Below are 18,952 nucleotides of genomic sequence, written 5' to 3'. Positions count from 1 at the left end.
CAGAAGCCATCGCTACGACAATGCCAGGGGGCTAAGTATATAGTTTTTTTATAATTAAACAAAGAAAAAAAAATTTTCCCCCTAGATTTAAGATTTTTGCTATAGATTCGCAGCTTTTCTGCCGCAAAATTTGCAATATTTCCTATTTGTTGCGGTTTTCACCTCCCCATTGAACTCAATGAGGAAAAACCGCAACAAATGTGCAAATAATTGTTAATTCATGGGGTATACAATTATTTACTAAAATAGCCATGTCAAGGGGAGGGCGACTTGTCCACTTTAAGAGCTGAAACACAAGTGGTCGCTACTTTGCTTTGTTTTAGGCCCCATGCACACGACCGTAGAATTCGTCCGCAATTACGGACTCATTCACTTCTATTGCCCACGGTCACCCTCCCGTATGTATACGGGAAGGTTTCCATGCTGTAGGACCATGCTCCCATACTTTAGAATTTGAGCACGGACCGCAAACACATGTGGCTGTCCACAGCAGTCCGTGCCCGTAATCACGGACCGTGAATACGGGCATGGTCATGTGCAATAGGCCCTATGCACACGACCGTAGATTTCTTCCATAATTACGGACCCATTCATTTCTATTGGCCACGGACATCTTCCCGTATATTTGCCGGAAGTTGTCCAGGCCGGAGAAAGCCTCCGCAGAAGATAAGACATGTCCTATCGTTTGCTTTTCACGGACCATGCTCCCATACTTTACATGAAAGCACGGGCCGAAAATGCGTTTGGCTGTCCACCGGCCGTGCCCATGTGGCCCAACACATGATGTTCTTCATCTCCACTATGAATGAAAGAAATCAGTAACTCTTCTATAAAAAGTGAAGTTAAACTTTCATTAGTAAATGTATGAAAACGGCATGTGGTTGTCAGCATTCAGTTGCCGATACAAAGTGGAAAATAAATGTTACACAACTACTATATATAGTATTCCTGAGTGTGTGCACATATAGATAGATATATGTAAAAATACACACATGTATACATGTAAAATTTAAAAAAAAATCAATTCTTCAACCCTGGAAGTTGCAAAGTATTGACCAACACAAGGTCACGTAACACGTGTACTATATAGAATATAAGCACTCCAGGGTCACGGGATCTCATTGGCTGACCTACCACAGCAGACCGTCACCTATGTCTATTGTTCAGCCAGTGACCTGAATGCAGCAGTCTGCAGTGTGCCTGACCCTCCCCACAAGCAGACTCCAGTCATATACAGAGACCTCCCAATATTTGAATAGAGTTCCATTATTAGGGCAGACGTTAAAGCGATACTTCCAACTAAATGTCAATGCACAAGAATCAATGAACGCAAGTTCAAATTCCATAAAACCCAGTGCTCTCATTCTCCCTCTCTGGAAGAAGCGACACATGGCTGAGTTCACCAAAAACCCTACAAGAACTCTATTCTCCTTCCCTGCACTTTGCAGTAGATGAATGTCCTGTTCTCACAAGCCACTATCTACAACCAACATATGACAAAGAGAAAAACAGCTGGAGACAAAAAGCAGGAACGTGGCTACAGAAGACGGAATGAAATAGATGACACAATAGGTAAAGACAGCCTTGTGCAATGAAGCTTGCAATTGAAAAAGCAACGGCTTCCGCTATCTTTTCCTACACGACAGCAAGAAACTGCTTTAAATTTCTTCGGAACGCTATAGTTCTGAGCCACAGATTAACTCTCCCCCCAAATAAAGGAACATGAAGGAAACAGAAGTCCATCTGGACAATGCATGAACTCCTATCAATGAGTCATAAAACACCTGCATTGTAGTAACCAGACAGGGACAACAAATTCACAGCACATACAGGTTAAAGATCTATAGAAGACACATAGAACAAGAAAAGCATATACATTAAAAAAAAAAAAAGATCCAATTTACCATAAGTGCAATTACAGCAAAGACGAAAAATCAAGAGAATTTCCATTGCCCCAGCATCCAGCCATGTCTCATCCCACTCCCCATCACCAGCCGACACAAGCCAATCTGCTGGATTCAGCACAATAGCCGTCACCTAACATGCAGGCTTCACATACACACAGACATACACTCCATGCAATGAGGAGAGGAGGGAGGGATGGTAGGAGGGGCGGGCTGGGAGGAGTGTTCAAGGTGGACATCATCGGCATTTTAAAAAGGGATTTAGTGGAAATCGTTGCACATGTTTTAAGGAATGCATTGTCCCCAATGTGATAAAATCAATAGCCAGAGCAAACATCCGTGCCGAAAATGAGAGATCTAGAGCAGCATGAAAGAGCATCAGACAACTGAGTGAATCAATGATGTCATGAAAGATTTTCATTGAAAAATCTCAACTGAGGAGGGGAAGACGAGTGTCTAGGGGTAAAACAAGAAAACAGGCTGCTTCCAATGCAGAAAATGGTTATAATAGGACAAGGCATCCCAATAGGTCACCAGTGCTCTGGCACTGAAAGGGTGAGTTTACTAAACTGGAGTCCAGCGCAGTTCTTAGTAATCGGGACACTATTATCTTCCGCTCATGAAATGACCTAGCTAGCAATTGCAGAAGTGACCTTGAGAAAATGTGTTTCCTACAGCAGCTAGAGATGGCTCAGCTCAAACAGCAGATGTTCACATCTGCAAATACATAGCGGGGGAAAAAGGTGATCATAGGATGAGACACTGAAGCAACAGACGCAAAGGTAAAATATATAACGGACAGGCAAAGTGGCGTTGAGTACCTTCCATGGTAACAGATGTTGGCTGCTCCTTTGAGTCCTTCGGCCCTTTCACCTTCAGATTCTGAAAAAGACAACTCTGTTAGGAAGGAAAAATAAACGGAATAGCCTTTCTTTATAAGATTTTTCACATATTTGGTGACCCATGTTACATAGTTTGATGGGAGATTGATCAATTTGATTGTTCTTAAGTAGAAGAACAGTGTCCTTTAAATGTACCATACATTTCAAGGCAGCCTTAATAGGTACTATACCCGCCTCTGGAACTGGCCGCTATACTTAAGGACATGCAATATCAATGAGCGAACGGGTACAACTGTGCCTACTAAACTACCTCACATGCCAAGTACCCCTCAGGGAGCTGAAAATTCGCTTGTCACATATTACAATATACAAGTGGTAGCTCCAAACCCCTCTATAAGCCTTCTGAGCTAAGCTTCTCTCTTAACTAGATGAATGAGTCATTTTTTGAGTGCCATTGTGCCAACTGAGTTCGTTGCCATAGGGCTGTCACAATACCAGAATTTGGACTTCGATACCGATACTTTGTGTAGCACTGATACTAAAACGATACTTTGCCAACAATAAAAAAAAAACACAAAAAATAGTCTTTCCATTTTGTTATGTGAGTGAGGCATGTGGTGTTATTATTTTGAACTTCCATGTGCCTCACATTAATAGTAATTAACCCCATCATGTTCATCCTAGTCATAATGGACAACATTGGGTTAATGTGTGAGGTACATGATGGGAATAATTACTATTAAATATGAGGCACATGGAGGTTCAAAATTCACACCACCCCGTGTCTCACATTAATAAGTGACCCATCATTTCCCTCAATGCAAACATTTAGGTTAACCCAATTTTGGCCTTGAAAAAAGAACAATTATTTTATTTTATCTTTTTCCTCTTTGCATCACAGCTCATAACTTTTTTATTTTTTGTTCCACGTAGCTGTATGGGACAGTTTCTTTGGGGTAGACGTTGTACTTTATGTAGATGCCATTTTTTTTTGGTTCATTTACATTAGTGTTTAATTGATACAAATTTTTATTTTGGCAGAAAAAAATAATCACTTTTGCTGCAGTTATTTCTTTATTTGTTTTTACAGCATACACTGATCATCATAAATAACACTATAAATTTGTTGTGCAGGTTGTAAGGATCGTGACAATACCAAATATGTATATATATTTTTAGGTTTTAGACTATATTTAATAATGTTTATTTACGGTTAAAAAAAATGTGCATGTGTTTGTTTGTTTTTTTACTTATTTCTTTTCAATTTAACATTACCTTTTTTTCTGTTAATCATACTTTGTCTTTAATCCCACAGGGGGATTTTAGATTTTTTAACTTTAATGTACTGGCATATATACCCAACAGGAAATATGGTCAGACAGCCTGCCGTCCTTGAATGGACCCTGGGCTGTCTTTCCATATAAGGTGTGTCCTTCAATTGCATCACAGGGATTCCCTGCGACACGATCACAGGAGGGTCTCCCCTTCTAATTTTCTCTTTGAATGACACAATCAGCTCAGCGTTGATCGCGGCATTCAAGGGGTTAATGGCGGCGACTAGTGGTATCTCTGCTGTTAGTGGGAATGCGGCCGTTGCCCACTTAAAGAGGCTCTGTCACCACATTATAAGCGCCCTATCTCCTACATAAGGAGATGGGCGCTATAATGTAGATGACAGCAGTGCTTTTATTTAAAAAAACGATCTAGTTTCACCACGTTATTAGCGATTTTAGCTTTATGCTAATTAGTTTCTTAATGGACAACTGGGCGTGTTTTACTATTGACCAAGTGGGCGTTGTACAGAGGAGTGTATGACGCTGACCAATCAGTGACCAATCAGCGTCATACACTTCTCTCCATTCATTTCCTCAGCGCATAGGGATCCTTTTAGATCAGTATGTGCTATCTTATACGAACACATTAACGATACTGAAGTGTTTAGACAGTGAATAGACATTCCACGGTATGTCTATTCACAATCCGGACACTTCGTTAATGTTTCTGTGGTAGTTACAGCAGAGCAAGCGTAATCTTGCGAGATCACGCTGTAGATCACAGGTTACAGCGAGATTACGCTTGCTCTGCTGTAACTACCACAGAAACTTTAACGAAGTGTCGGGATTGTGAATAGACATCCCGTGGAATGTCTATTCACTGTGTAAACACTTCAGTAACGTTAATGTGTTCGTATAAGACAGCACATACTGATCTAAAAGGATCCCTATGCGCTGAGGAAATGAATGGAGAGAAGTGTATGACGCTGATTGGTCAGCGTTATACACTCCTCTGTACAACGCCCACTTGGTCAATAGTAAAACACGCCCAGTTGTCCATTGAGAAACTAATTAGCATAAAGCTAAAATCGCTAATAACGTGGTGAAAATAGATCGTTTTTTTTTTAAAATAAAAAGCACTGTCACCTACATTATAGCTCCTTATGTAGGAGATAGGCCACTTATAATGTGGTGACAGAGCCACTTTAAGGCGCGATCAGTATGACGTCTATGTGTGTCATAAATAAAGCAATGTTCACCTGCTCATGACAAGCAAAGACATCAAGGGTCGTCCACCAGTAATGTCAGTCACAGAAGGGGGAGCATTCCTTCCTCCTCATGTAATGCGGCTGGCGCTGAATACAGAATACCGTGCAGTACTAGTGACTAAATTAATGTATTTCGGCCGCACAGCTTAGTATCAAAATACATGAATTCTTGTTCTACCTTCGGGGTTGTGGAACATGCGCTGGGGGCACGAAGGGTCTTATATCTTTGGTGTATAGCACCTTCCTCACCAAACTATTGGGAGATCCTATGGCAAAGATAAAAGGTAAATGGGAATGTGATGTTGGGCCCCTTACTACTGAGGAATGGGGAGAAATAATGGAGTCTCCAAAAGAGTTATCCCAAAGTAAAGCGCATGGGAGATCGCAACTATTTTTGTTACATAGGGTGTAAAGGACGCCTAAGGTGTTATGCGGATTAGGACATCAGCGGAGTGCCCTAGATGTTCGTCTGATGGGGCTGATTTAAAACATATGTTTTGGGATTGCTCATCATTATGACACTCTGTTTTTCTGTTTTCATTAATAATTTTTACTGCTCTTGCGTGAATCACGCGCGTCACACGGAAGTGCTTCCGTGTGCTGCGCGTGATGTGCGAACAAAGCACAAATATAGGACATGTCGTGAGTTTTACGCAGCGGACACGCTGCGTGAAACTCTGACAGTCTGCACGGCCCCATAGACTAACATAGATCCGTGCGACCCGCGTGAAAATCACGCACGTTGCACGGACGTATTACACGTTCATCTAAATAAGCCCTTAATGAACGTGATTGACATTGTACATTGATATAAGGGTTATAAGGTCTGTATAATACAACAAGGTTCAATGTATGACATAAGCATATTCTGTGTTATTGGAAATGGCAATTCTTTATTGTATGTGTCAGCTGTATTATCTGGTGTAGAGTTGTAATTAAATAAAAAGTGGTCTGATTTAAAAAATAAATAAATACATGAATTCATGGAATTGGAGCATTTGTGGGGACACAGTATCGAAATAGTATAGCAATTTCGATGCATCCTGAAACCCTAATAGGCCATTTTATGAATACACATGTAAAAGGTTCCCTTTAAGAGGCCTTGTGCCAAGTGGTGAAATTGAAGGGAAACTGAACTATAATACAGTATTATTCAATGGTTAAGGCATTATTTTGTTTTTGCTTTATTGTCTTTATTTAATATGGCTGCCGGTTATCAGAATATGCTGACACTATGCAAAAAATGTCAAAGACATTAACGTAGGGGGGCTGAGAGCTGAAAAGCACACTGCTTTCTGTAACCTAACCCATGGAAGAAGTATTCGTAGAGCACTCCTGGGTGTTCTGTGATACCGGAGCAAAGCGGACAGTAACCTTCACTTATCCTTATTGCTACGTATAATGGCCTGTAATTGCTACACTTAGTTACACCTTTCTGCTTCCATGAAAGGAGGATTTTGGGTATGAATTGTAAAGTATAGATAGTTTTATCCACATATCATTACTTTATATATAATTAGAAAATAGTACAAGGTGCAAGCATTTTAATGAAAGGCTGAAGTATCTCCATACAGAAAGTAGTATAGTATTATAGGAACAATTTATAATATACTACACTGCCACGCTGAAACGCCAACATACAAATGATAAAATGTTACAGTATTTCATAACCTGTGTAGTCGATCTTTCCTCTATAGGACAAATAGTATAGTTGGCAGCCAATGTGGCTTTTTCCATTCTGCCAGTACTTCGACATAATAATAGCAATTCTCGGTTGCCTGTATCTTCCTGTAACTGCTCTCAGTTGTCTGTATCTTGGGGATAGTGAGGGATGTATCCTCAATATTCTGTTTAATTGGTTCATGCCGGATGAAAAACCACACTTTTATATAAATCTTTAACTTAGGAACTGGGAAGTATGAGAGGATTGGGATTGGCTGTACATGAAGAAAGGACTGCTGCTGATAGTAATACAAATGATCATTTACCATTTTACCATCTTATATTGAGAATTTATGCTCAGAGTAATTGGTCTGTACGAGATAAAAACATAATTGCATAAAATTTTTTTTTACATTAAAATGTTATTTTACAGCTGAATAAAAATATTACTTCGTATTTCTCGATTTAACTAATAGCAACTAAATGGAAATGAATGTAAATAAAGATGAGTGTTAGAAGTAGCTTAAAGAGACCCTGTTGTCCAAAAAAAAAAAATGGACTATACATCAGAAACGTATATTCAACTTACCAACTGCTCCCGTTCCGGTCCACTGTTTTCCACTCCTAAAGTGTCCCGCCACAGTCTCAGCCTTTGCTATGGAGAGCTTCTTGGGTAGTCTGAGACCTGCCCCCACTCACTCCGATAGACTAGCACTGATGATGTAATCCCCTATGTCCAGCAGCATTGGAGGGCAGTGGTTCGGGTGGGTGGCATCTCAGACTTCCAATGTAGCTCTCCATAGCGGTCTTACTGCGGCAGCCATCTCTGAGAGCGGAAAACGGAGCACCAAAACGCAGGAACAGGGGCCGAATAATTCAGAAGTGAAGTAGCAGGTAAGTTGACAATACATTTTCTATGTTTAGTCCTTTTTTTTTTTTTTGTGTTTTATGGCCTTTAACCACTACAAATGTAAATGGAGGACTCCGTAGTGCTTCAATAGAATATTGATATTGTGGAAAGAAAGTGGTTTGCAGTCTCCCTGGTGCCAGGGTTCGGCATGTGGTGGAACGGGTGGACAAATTGCTGGGAGGGGCTGGTGGTGATCCAGCTGTTGTGGTCCATGTGGGTACCAACGACAGAATAAATGGTAGGTGGAGGAGCCTTAAGAATAATTTTAAAGAACCAGGCTACAAGCTGAAGGGAAGGACCTCCAAAGTACTGCCTGTGCCACGCGCATCACAGGAAAGACATCGTGAGCTCAGGGAGTTAAATGCATAGCTTAAAGAGGCTTTGTCACCACATTATAAGTGACTTATCTTGTACATGATGTGATCGTCGCTAATATGTAAATTCCAGCAGTGTTTTTTATTTAGAAAAACGAACATTTTTGACAGAGTTATGACCTATATTAGCTTTATGCTAATGAGTTTCTTAATGGACAACTGGGCGTGTTTTACTTTTTGGCCAAGTGGGCGTTGTACAGAGGAATGTATGACGCTGACCAATCAGCATCATACACTTCTCCCCATTCATTTACACAGCACATAGCTATATCGCTATGTGCAGCCACATAAACACACTATAACGTTACTGAAGTCCGGACAATGAATATACATTACCTCCAGCCAGGACGTGATGTGAATTCAGAACCTGACGCTTCTGTAGCGTCTGTGTGAGACTACAGCACAGCACAGCACAGCACAGCACAGCGAGATCTCGCTGTAAATGACAGCTTACAGCGCAAACTCGCGAGACTACGCCTGCTATGCTGTAAATCACAGAGAAGTGCAGAGAAGTGTCAGGATTCTGAATACACATCCCATCCTGGTTGGAGGTAATGTATATTCACTGTCAGGACACTTGATTAACATTAATGTGTGTGTATGTGGCTGCACATCATGTTCTAGTAAGAACACGATGCTGCTGTGTAAATGAATGGGGAGAAGTGTATCACGCTGATTGGTCACCGATTGGTCAGCGTCATACACTTCTCTCCACAACGCCCACTTGGCCAAAAAGTAAAACACGCCCCGTTGTTCATTAAAAACTCATTAGCATAAAGCTAATATAGGTCATAACTCCGTCAAAAATGATCGTTTTTCTAAATAAAAAAAACTGCTGTAATCTACATTACAGCACCGGTCACATCATGTACAATATCGGGCACTTATAATGTGGTGACAGAGCCTCTTTAAGTCTTGGTGTAGAGGAGAAGGCTTTGGGTTCCTAGAGCACTGGGCTGACTTTTCATTGGGGTACAAACTGTATTCTGCAGATGATTTGCACCTAAATGGAAGGCGGTCCGCTGTGCTGGGGGAGAGAATTCTAGCTGGGGTGGCGGAGTATTTAAACTAGGGCTGAGGAGGGAAGTCAATGTAGAAAATAAAAGGGTAGTTAGGTTAGAGAGGGGTCAGACTATATTGGTGGGGGGAGAAAATCTGTGGGGAGAGGACTAGGCAACAAGAAAAAGGAGATCCTTTCGTTACAAAACGCAACGAATATAAAAATGCCCAAATAATGTCAAATAATCACATTTCTGACAATGAAAGTTAAACATTTAAAGGCAAGTTAAAGTGTATGTTCACAAATGCCAGAAGTCTAGCAAGCAAAATGGGGGAGCTGGAGGCCTTGTAACTGGAAGAAAATATAGATATAGTTGGTGTTGCTGAAACATGGCTAGACTTCACATGACTGGGCTGTAAATCTAGAGGGTTTTACACTGTTTCGGAAAGACAGGGCGAATAGGAAAGGTGGTGGTGTATGTCTGTATGTGAGAAGCGATATGAAGGTGAGTGTGAATGAGACATTAGAGGGTGAAGACTGTGAGGAGGTTGAAACAATGTGGGTGGAATTACAAAGGGAGGTAAAACATTGAAAAAATTACTTTTGGTGTAATCTATAGACCCCCTCAATATAACGGAGGAGATGGAAGTTCAGCTATATAAACAGATGGAGCGGGCTGCACAGGCGGGTACTGTAGTGATAATGGGAGATTTTAATTACCGGGATATTAATTGGCGTCATGGTTCGGCTTCAACTGAAAAGGGGAGACATTTCCTCAACCTGTTGCAGGAAAATTTTATGTGCCAGTTTGTGGAAGACCCGACTAGAAAAGCGCTGTTGGATCTGGTCATTTCTAATAATGCAGAGCTTGTTGGGAATATCAATGTTCGTGAAAACCTCGGTAACAGTGATCACAATATAGTTAAATTTTACCTATGCTGTAAAAAACAAACACAGGCTGGGATGACAAAAACACTTAATTTTAAGAAGGCCAATTTCCCCAGGATGAGGGCTGCAATTCAGGATATAGACTGGGAAGAACTAATGTCAAATAATGGTACAAATGATAAATGGGAGATTTTCAAATCTACTTTGGGTAATTATAGTGCAAAATCTATTCCTATAGGTAACAAGTATAAATGACTAAAATTAAACCCCACATGGCTTACACCTTCTGTAAAAAGGGAAATACATGACAAAAAAAAGGGCATTTGAAAAATACAAATCAGGGTACAGCTGTAGCCTTTGTAAAATATAAAGAGCTTAATAAAATTTGTAAAAAGGTAATAAAATAAAAATACAAAATGAAAGGCAGGTGGCCAAGGATAGTAAAACAAAATCGCAAAACATTCTTCAAGTATATAAATGCAAAAAAGCCAAGGTCTGAACATGTAGGACCCATTGATAGTGGTCATGGGGAGTTGGTCACAGGGGATCAAGAGAAGGCAGAGTTACTAAATGGGTTCAGCTCTGTATATACAGCAGGAGAAAGAGCAGCTGATGTAGCCGGTGCCAGTGCCAATGCTGTTAGTAGATCAGTTGATATTCTGAATTGGATTAATGTAGATATGGTCCAAGCTAAATTAAACTAAATAAATGTACTTAAGGCCCCGGGATCAGATGGGTTACACCCTAGAGTTCTTAAAGAGCTTAGTTCAGTTATTTCTGTCCCCCTCTTCATAATATTTAGAGATTCTCTAGTGACTGGTATAGTGCCAAGGGACTGGCGCAGGGCAAATGTGGTGCCTATTTTCAAAAAGGGCTGCAGGACTTCCCCGGGTAATTATAGATCAGTAAGCTTAACATTCATTGTGGGAAAATGTTTGAGGGACTATTGATGGACTATATACAGAATTATGTGACAAAAAAATAGTATTATACGTGACAGTCAGCACGGTTTTACGAAGGACAGAAGTTGTCAAACCAACTTGATTTGTTTTTATGAATAGGTGAGCAGAAGCCTAGACAGAGGAGCCGCTGTGGATATAGGGTTTTTGGACTTTGCAAAGGCATTTGACACGGTCCCTTATAGACGTATAATGGGTAAATTAAGGACTATAGGTTTAGAAAGTATCGTTTGTAATTGGATTGAGAATTGGCTCAAGGACAGTATCCAGAGAGTTGTGGTAAATGATTCCTACTCTGAATGGTCCCCGGTTATAAGTGGTGTACCCCAGGGTTCAGTGCTGGGACCACTATTATTCAACTTATGAATGATATAGAGGATTGGATTAATAGCACTATTTATATTTTTGCAGATGACACCAAGCTATGTAGTAATGTTCAGTCTATAGAAGATGTTCGTGAATTGCAAGCGGATTTAAACAAACTGAGTGTTTGGGCGTCCACTTGGCAAATTAAGTTTAATGTAGATAAATGTAAAGTTATGCATCTAGGTATGAACAACCTGCAGGCATCATATGTCCTAGGGGGAGCTACACTGGGGGAGTCACTTGTTGGGAAGGATCTGGGTGTACTTGTAAATCATAAACTAAATAACAGCATGCAATGTCAATCAGCTGCTTCAAAGGCCAGCAAGATATTGTCGTGTATTAAAAGAGGCATGGACTCAAGGGACAGGAATGTAATATTACCACTTTACAAAGCATTAGTGAGGCCTCATCTAGAATATAAAGTTCAGTTCTGGGCTCCAGTTCATAGAAAGGATGCCCTGGAGTTAGAAAAAATACAAAGAAGAGCAACGAAGCTAATAAGGGGCATGGAGAATCTAAGTTATGAGGAAAGATTAATAGAACTAAACCGATTTAGCCTTGAAAAAAGACGACTAAGGGGGGACATAATTAACTTATATAAATATATGAACGGCACATACAAAAATATGGTGAAATCCTGTTCCACGTAAAACCCCCTCAAAAAACAAGGGGGCACTCCCTCCGTCTGGAGAAAGAAAGGTTCAACCTGCAGAGGCGACAAGCCTTCTTTATTGTGAACCGTGAATCTATGGAATAGTCACCGCAGGAGCCGTCACAGCAGGGACAGTAGATGTCAAAAGGCTTAGATAATTTCCTAGAACAAAAAAATATTAGATCCTATGTGTAGAAATTTTTTACTTCCCCTTTCCCATCCCTTGGTTGAACTTGATGGACATGTGTCTTTTTTCAACCGTACGAACTATGTAAAGGCATTAAAACGAACTTCTTGTAATATGCAAAAAATAGAACGGTTCGCTCACCAGACACTTTTTCTTGGGCACCACGATTTAATCCTATCGGTACTCGGATGAACACTCTGCGTCGGTAGCAGGTAAGGAAACGCACAATGGTAAGATGATATCCGGCACACGATGCAAGATCAAATCAAAAACTCTTTATTTCCTCAGATTAACAAATAAAAATTCCTAGGAAGAAGGCTTACATGTTCCAAACAGATTATTCTTAGTCATAGCCATGACAAGCGTCATTCCTATCATTAAGTGATAAAATAGAGTTTTTGATTTTATCTTGGATCATGCGCCGGATATCATTTTAGCTTCGCTTTAATGCACTGGTGTCAGGCAATTGCTTTATGATAGATGCTGCACTCTAATATATATAGGTTTATGAGAGTTGGTGCATTTCTCATTCAAAAGCAGAGACAATATGGACAGGACTCCTCAGAAAGACAGTGAGAGTCCATCTTACCCCCGCCCACACAAGCGGATTGACAGGCTCCTCTGTAAACACACTGATACAGGGAAAGCGATCAACCACAGTGTGTGGGCGGGGTAAGCAGGACTGGCACTTTATCTTTCCTATGAGCTCGGTCAGGTTATTCTCTGCTTTTTCTCAGAAATCTGCATTAAATCATTAAAAAAAACTATATATCTATACATATATATAACAGCTTCTGTCCCTAATATGGTACCTTCAGATAGGGCAGCAGGAATCCCCTGACAGGTTCGCTTTAAGGAGGTGGCCTTATTTTGAAAACGCCTTTTGATATGCTCTATTACAACTTATGGACACAAAAGGGGGATGTTAGCCAGAGCTAGTAAGAGTCTATGGGTGTATCTCATTCCAGCCGTCATCCTGAGCTACAGAGTAATACTTTACTTTTCCTATAGCGATCACTTGCCAAATTGTTCCCTCGGCAAAAACAACTACCGTAACGGTAGAGGGTTGCCGTAGTGAAACCCACTACAATAAACTAGAGGACCTGCTCATTGATAAGTGGTTTTACTCCTATAAGGCTAAGTTCACACTACCGTTAAGCTGCGTTTAGCTCTCTCCCATTGGAGAAAGAGATGAACGAGAGTCCAAACGGAAAGCATCGCTTCCATTAGAATTACCAATAATTTCAATGGTAATTCTAGGTTTCCGTTTTTTTGACGGAAGCAAAAGTGCAGTCTGCAGAACTTCTGCTTCCATGGAAAAACAAAAAAAAACAGAAACCTAGCGAACGGAGACAAACAGAATGCATCTGAAACAATAGAATTACCATTGAAATTATTGGTAATTCTAATGGAAGCGATGCTTTCCGTTTGGACTCTCGTTCACCTCTTCCTCTGACGGATGAGAGCTAAAACAGAGCTTTATGTAAAAGAAGCCCAAGTGTTAAATACCGTACACAGAAATGGTCTTCATTTTATTTAATATTTAATCTGAACCCACCTGCAGATTACAACGTAACACTGCCAGCAAAGCTGTATATCATTGTCAGACTGCGTGAGCCATAAATAAAAACTGTATCCATTTACCATAATTTCTCATTAAACATAAGGAGCAGCTGAAGTGCAATTGCTGACAGCGGACAATGTGTTCAAACATAGATGAAATTAGATTACGGATTTATTCCACAACCCAAGACTCTTGATTTACATACGAGTCCAATAAAGTGAAGTATAGGCATCTGGATCTGTCATCATAAAAGAGGGCAATCAAACTATTACGGCTACTAAAATCATACACCGCACCCTAACCGGTAAGCACACGCTCGGTGATAAGGTGTTTTTCAATAGCGATAACCCCGTAAGAGCTAAATAAGATCTAAAATAACCAACCTTTATACTTGATTTAAATACTTTCAGCTCTGTCACTGGTGAGTCTGATCTGTATACAGTTGTGAATAAGTAATATTAACGGCTAGGATTGTTCTGAGGAAATTTCTCAGGGAACAGAAGACCAATGCTCCATAGAAAACTACCAAAGTGCAAACCGTGACTGAAGTACCTCAGAAGAGCGCCAATAATGAATATGCAGGGCCACGGTGAGGACTGGACTCCCTGCAGCCATTAGGCTATGTTCATATTAGACATCTTGGTTGCCAAATGGCTGCTGTGGTAATTCGATTGCATTGAATGACATTTTAAAGAATCAGGTTTATACATTGTGGATAAGAACCAAGTCGTTTTCAGGCCATACTGCAGTTTGTAAACACCACAGCAAGCGCTGTCACTATGGCGTAAAATAAATGCATGTAAACACGGCTTCTGACAACAGTGTAATGGATTGCGGTTTTCCATAGAGGCAATTCTAGGATTAACACTGGTTCACTTTGGTAAACCTGGGTTGAAAACCACTAGGATAACGTATGAATATACCCACAGACCTTTTGATCGACCTTGACACGGGGCAGCCGCTTAGTGAGTAAACAAATAAACTCATATGTGCCTTTTAACTGCTTACATTCTGGGCCCTAATGGCAAAGCCATTTTCTACGTTTTTCCATTGTCACATTCGAAGAGCTATAACTTTTTTATTTTTGCGTCGACATAGCTGTATAAGGTCTTGTTTTTTTGCGGGACGACTTGTAGTTTTTATTGGTACCATTTGACAGTAGATGCGACTTTTTGATCACATTTTATCACATTTTCAGGATTCACAGAAAACAGCAATTTTTCCATAGTTTTTTATTTTATTTTTTACGGCGTTCACAGTGGGGGTTAAATAATGTAATCGATTTATAGTCTGGGTCGTTACGGACGCGGCGATACCAAATATGTGCAACTTTTTTGCTTTATTGTGGGTTTTTTTTAATAGTAAAGCAGTTTGTAAGGGGAAAAAGTGGGTTTTTCATTTTATTTATTTTTTCACTTTTTTTTATTAACTTTATTCAACTTTTTTTTACTTTTTTTACTAGTCCCAATAGGGGACTTCACTATGCGATCCTCCGATCACTATTATAATACACTGCAATACTTTTGTATTGCAGTGTATTACTGCCTGTCCGTTTAAAACGGACAGGCATCCGCTAGGTCATGCCTAGGGCATAGCCTAGAAGGCATTCACTACAGGCAGACCTGGGGGCCTTTATTAGGCCCCTGGCTGCCATGGGAGACACAGACACTCGGCGATCTTATCGCCAGGTGTCGGTGGGATGAGAGGGAGCTCCCTCCCTCTCTCCAAAACCACTCAGATGCGGTGCACGCTATTCAGCACCGCATCTGAGGGGTTAAACGGGTGAGATTGATACGAATATCGATCTCACCCGGCAAAGCAGGGACGCCCCCAGCCACCTCTGGCAGCTGAGAGCAGGGAGATTTGACAGCTCCCTGCTTTGTTTACTTTATTCTAATGCAGCGCCGTGGAATGGCGGCGCTGTAGAATAAAGCCCATTAATGACCGCCGTGAAAAGGCTAATCGGCGGTCATTAAGGGGTTAAAATGTCCTGCTGCCCCCGGGATGACTTGCTGTACTGACACATGACCGCTGCAGCCAATCACTGGTCACAGTGGTCACGTGCTGTACATATTGACATCCCAGCTGCAGCGATGTAAACAAAGACTGTAGGAGACCACTGGCGCTGGTATGGCGGGGGGATTAAGGAGTGAGTATGGGTTTAATTGTAGGCTGCAAACCACTTTAAAGTATAAACTGGGGATTTGATGTTCACCCTTGGCAGTTTAGTTGCAATTTTTTCAGAAATGTAATCAAGAGTGGAGCCTTAAGAGAGGAGATTTAAAGGGGTATTCCACAGACATTTACGGCATATCCAGAGGATGTGTCATAAATGTCTGATAAATGTGGGTCCCATCTCTGGCGAACCCCGTTTCGCATGGTGCAGCGCCGCAAGCTACCGATTCCAGACGGCACTAGTAGAAAGGGGGCCGCGCATAGATGCAACTCTCCATTTGGTTGTATGGGGGTTATGGAAACAGCTGAGCAGCATGTTTGCCCGGCTGTTCCTTTAACTCATATTCTCGATATAGCGGGGACCTGCATCTATTAGACATTTATGGCATATCCTGTAGATATGTCATAAATGTTTGAGTTGGGAATAACCCTTTAAAGCCCCTTGCACACGACCGAGTGACACTCGGGCCGTTTTTTTCATGGCATCAGAGTGATCGTTTTCACGGACCCATTCACTTCAGTGGGTGAATCGGGTCACTGAAAACGGACCCGACTCTCCGATCTGCGGAAAGATAGAACATGTCCTATCTTTTCACAGACGGGACTCAGAGCCTTAGGGCTCTTGAACACGACAGTCTAACAGGTGCCAGAAGGAAATAAAATATGACCAGATGACCATGCACATCCTTACCTCTGAGATTTTAGTGAACTGGTTATTACACTGGCTGCACTTCTCCGCTGTTTCCAGGGCACATTTGTAGTTATCCACAAAGGCCTTGTACACTCCCAGCTGACTGACCTGAATAAACACACAAAAAAAAAAGAGCAAAAGATAAAATTATACAGGATGGTATATTCCCCCAAATGAATGTACGCAAGAAGGAAGCAATCAATTTAGCTTCCGAACTAAAGTCAGCCTGGGTTTCTATGACAACATGAGAGGGCTCACACAAGGCCAAAAACATTTCAATATACTAAGAAATCCATAAACTAGTGCAATAAATGCACAATCCAGTTTTATAAGAAAAGTGTGTTACAATGATTAACGGGTACCTGTCATTTCGGACAAATGTGAAATAAATGCATATTCTGCTCGCCTACTAATACGGTACAGATACTAATTCAGTTTTTTTTCATCATGGCTGTTTTGTATCCCCGAGCAGTGGCCTGATCGTCTGGCGGTGGTGCTTTCCATTCACTCATTTAGAGGGGCATGTACTTAGGGCCGACCTTAATGCGACCTGTGCGAGTGCACGGGGTGCTGCAGCCTCGCCGGATGTAGGGGGCCACCACTGGGCAGGCTGTTTGATCTCTATATGCTCTGCTCCTCGTTACACACACTGAGGAAACAGAAGCAGCAAAAGGTGAGAGGGAAGCTCCGCCCACAGCCCGCCCCTGCAAGAAACCTGTGAGCCTGTGCAGCAAGGAGAGATGGTAAGTGCCTATGTGTATTTATATGTCTCTGTGTGTCTATATTCCAGTATGTGTGCGTTATGTGTGTAGTTATCACCGTGTGTTATATGTGATGTTACATAGGACTGCAGGTAACACTACTACATTATCTGTACTGTGTATGGGTACACATGGGTATGTATAATATATATATATATATATATATATATATATATATATATATATATATATTTGTATGTGTCTGTATATTTACCTATGTGTGTGTATATATATATATGCCTGTATGTGTAAATATGTCTTCATGTATGTACAGTATATATGTTCCAGTATGTGCGTGTCTATATAGGAGTCCCGCACAGGGCACCATCCAACCTAAGGCCGGCCCTGCATGTAAAGTGTATGTGATGGCTGCTAGCACTATATAGTGCTGCACTTCCTTACTATGGCTTCCCATCATGCATTGGCCAATGGGAAACCAGCCGTTCGGAAACTCCTCTCGGTTATGGTCGCAGTACAATAGGTAAAGGTAAACATATCAAATGTGGTGAGAAACAGGAAAAATAGCGTGCTGAGGGGGCAGGCTCATGCTTTAACAGGCATTGCTTGGTGACAAAAGGGAAGAAAAGGGAGCTGCTGTCCCATCATAATCACTGCACTACAGTGCACCCGCCACCACTTCCTGTAATACGTCTCGGCATCTCTGCTACTAGAGACTGATTAGTCTCGACAACAGGCAGTAGATAGTAAGATACACAGAAGGGAGACACCTAGTGGCCGGCACTTTACAGCAATTTTTCGGGTATAAAAATAATTTTTGGTAAATAAAGTAAATTGCAGTTTTGATAGTGGTTACATTGGCCATCATATGAGAATAAGTTTATTGAAACGACAGTGACCATTTAAGTGCTTACAATTACATACATTCCAGCAACACAGGGAAAGCATATCAAATAGAACGTAAAAGATAATAATGGTATTAATGAAATAGCCCTTGAAAACGGAGAATTCCACAAACACAGCAGGATTTCTCAGGTTGCCATGAATACCTGACATAAAAGTGCACGTTGGCTGCATACACTGAGAAATGAGGGTGTCTTTTGGAATATGTCTGAGTGGTATGCTTTGTGCTTTGGAATACCTTTTGTTAAAAAAAAAGTATTTGCTGTATTGTAAAGCAGTATTTACAAATTAGATATATGCAACTGTGGCATGCAGTGGCACATCTCCAGCATATACAGTATATCAGGAGATGCAGTGTGAACATAGCCTTACAGTTTTGCAAATGGGTTGCAGATTTAAGGGTATGGGCCCCACGTGTCTTTTGCATCCTCATCATTAATGCCATCTAATTCTACAGCATTCGGTAAATAAAACCATAGATACATATATACGTTTATATAATCCCATCACTTTTTATTAATAAAACTGGGAGGTGGTTGGCCGATCATGTAGCACTGTGTACGGACATTGAGCGAACACCTTGTGCACCAGTAATGTAATGATTCCAGATAATC

General features: G+C 41.0%; 1 protein-coding gene across 8 annotated transcripts in view; it reads right to left on the bottom strand.

The window, feature by feature from the left end:
• Positions 1–18,952, bottom strand: part of ABR (ABR activator of RhoGEF and GTPase) — a 400,130-nt gene that overhangs the window by 115,046 nt on the left and 266,132 nt on the right. For 7 of the 8 annotated variants that reach the window (XM_075854349.1, XM_075854352.1, XM_075854350.1 and 4 more), the window contains 2 exons: positions 16,717–16,824; positions 2,726–2,786 (listed from right to left, as the gene is read on the bottom strand). In XM_075854349.1, the coding sequence (XP_075710464.1) occupies positions 2,726–2,786; positions 16,717–16,824 (169 nt within the window). Of the gene's footprint in view, positions 1–1,904; positions 2,007–2,725; positions 2,787–16,716; positions 16,825–18,952 lie in introns of those variants that run through there. The other variant, XM_075854356.1, reaches the window with a different exon arrangement.

This window comes from Rhinoderma darwinii, chromosome 2, assembly GCF_050947455.1.
Source record: "Rhinoderma darwinii isolate aRhiDar2 chromosome 2, aRhiDar2.hap1, whole genome shotgun sequence".
NCBI lineage: Eukaryota > Metazoa > Chordata > Amphibia > Anura > Rhinodermatidae > Rhinoderma > Rhinoderma darwinii.
This window is presented reverse-complemented; position numbering and strand designations above follow the sequence as displayed.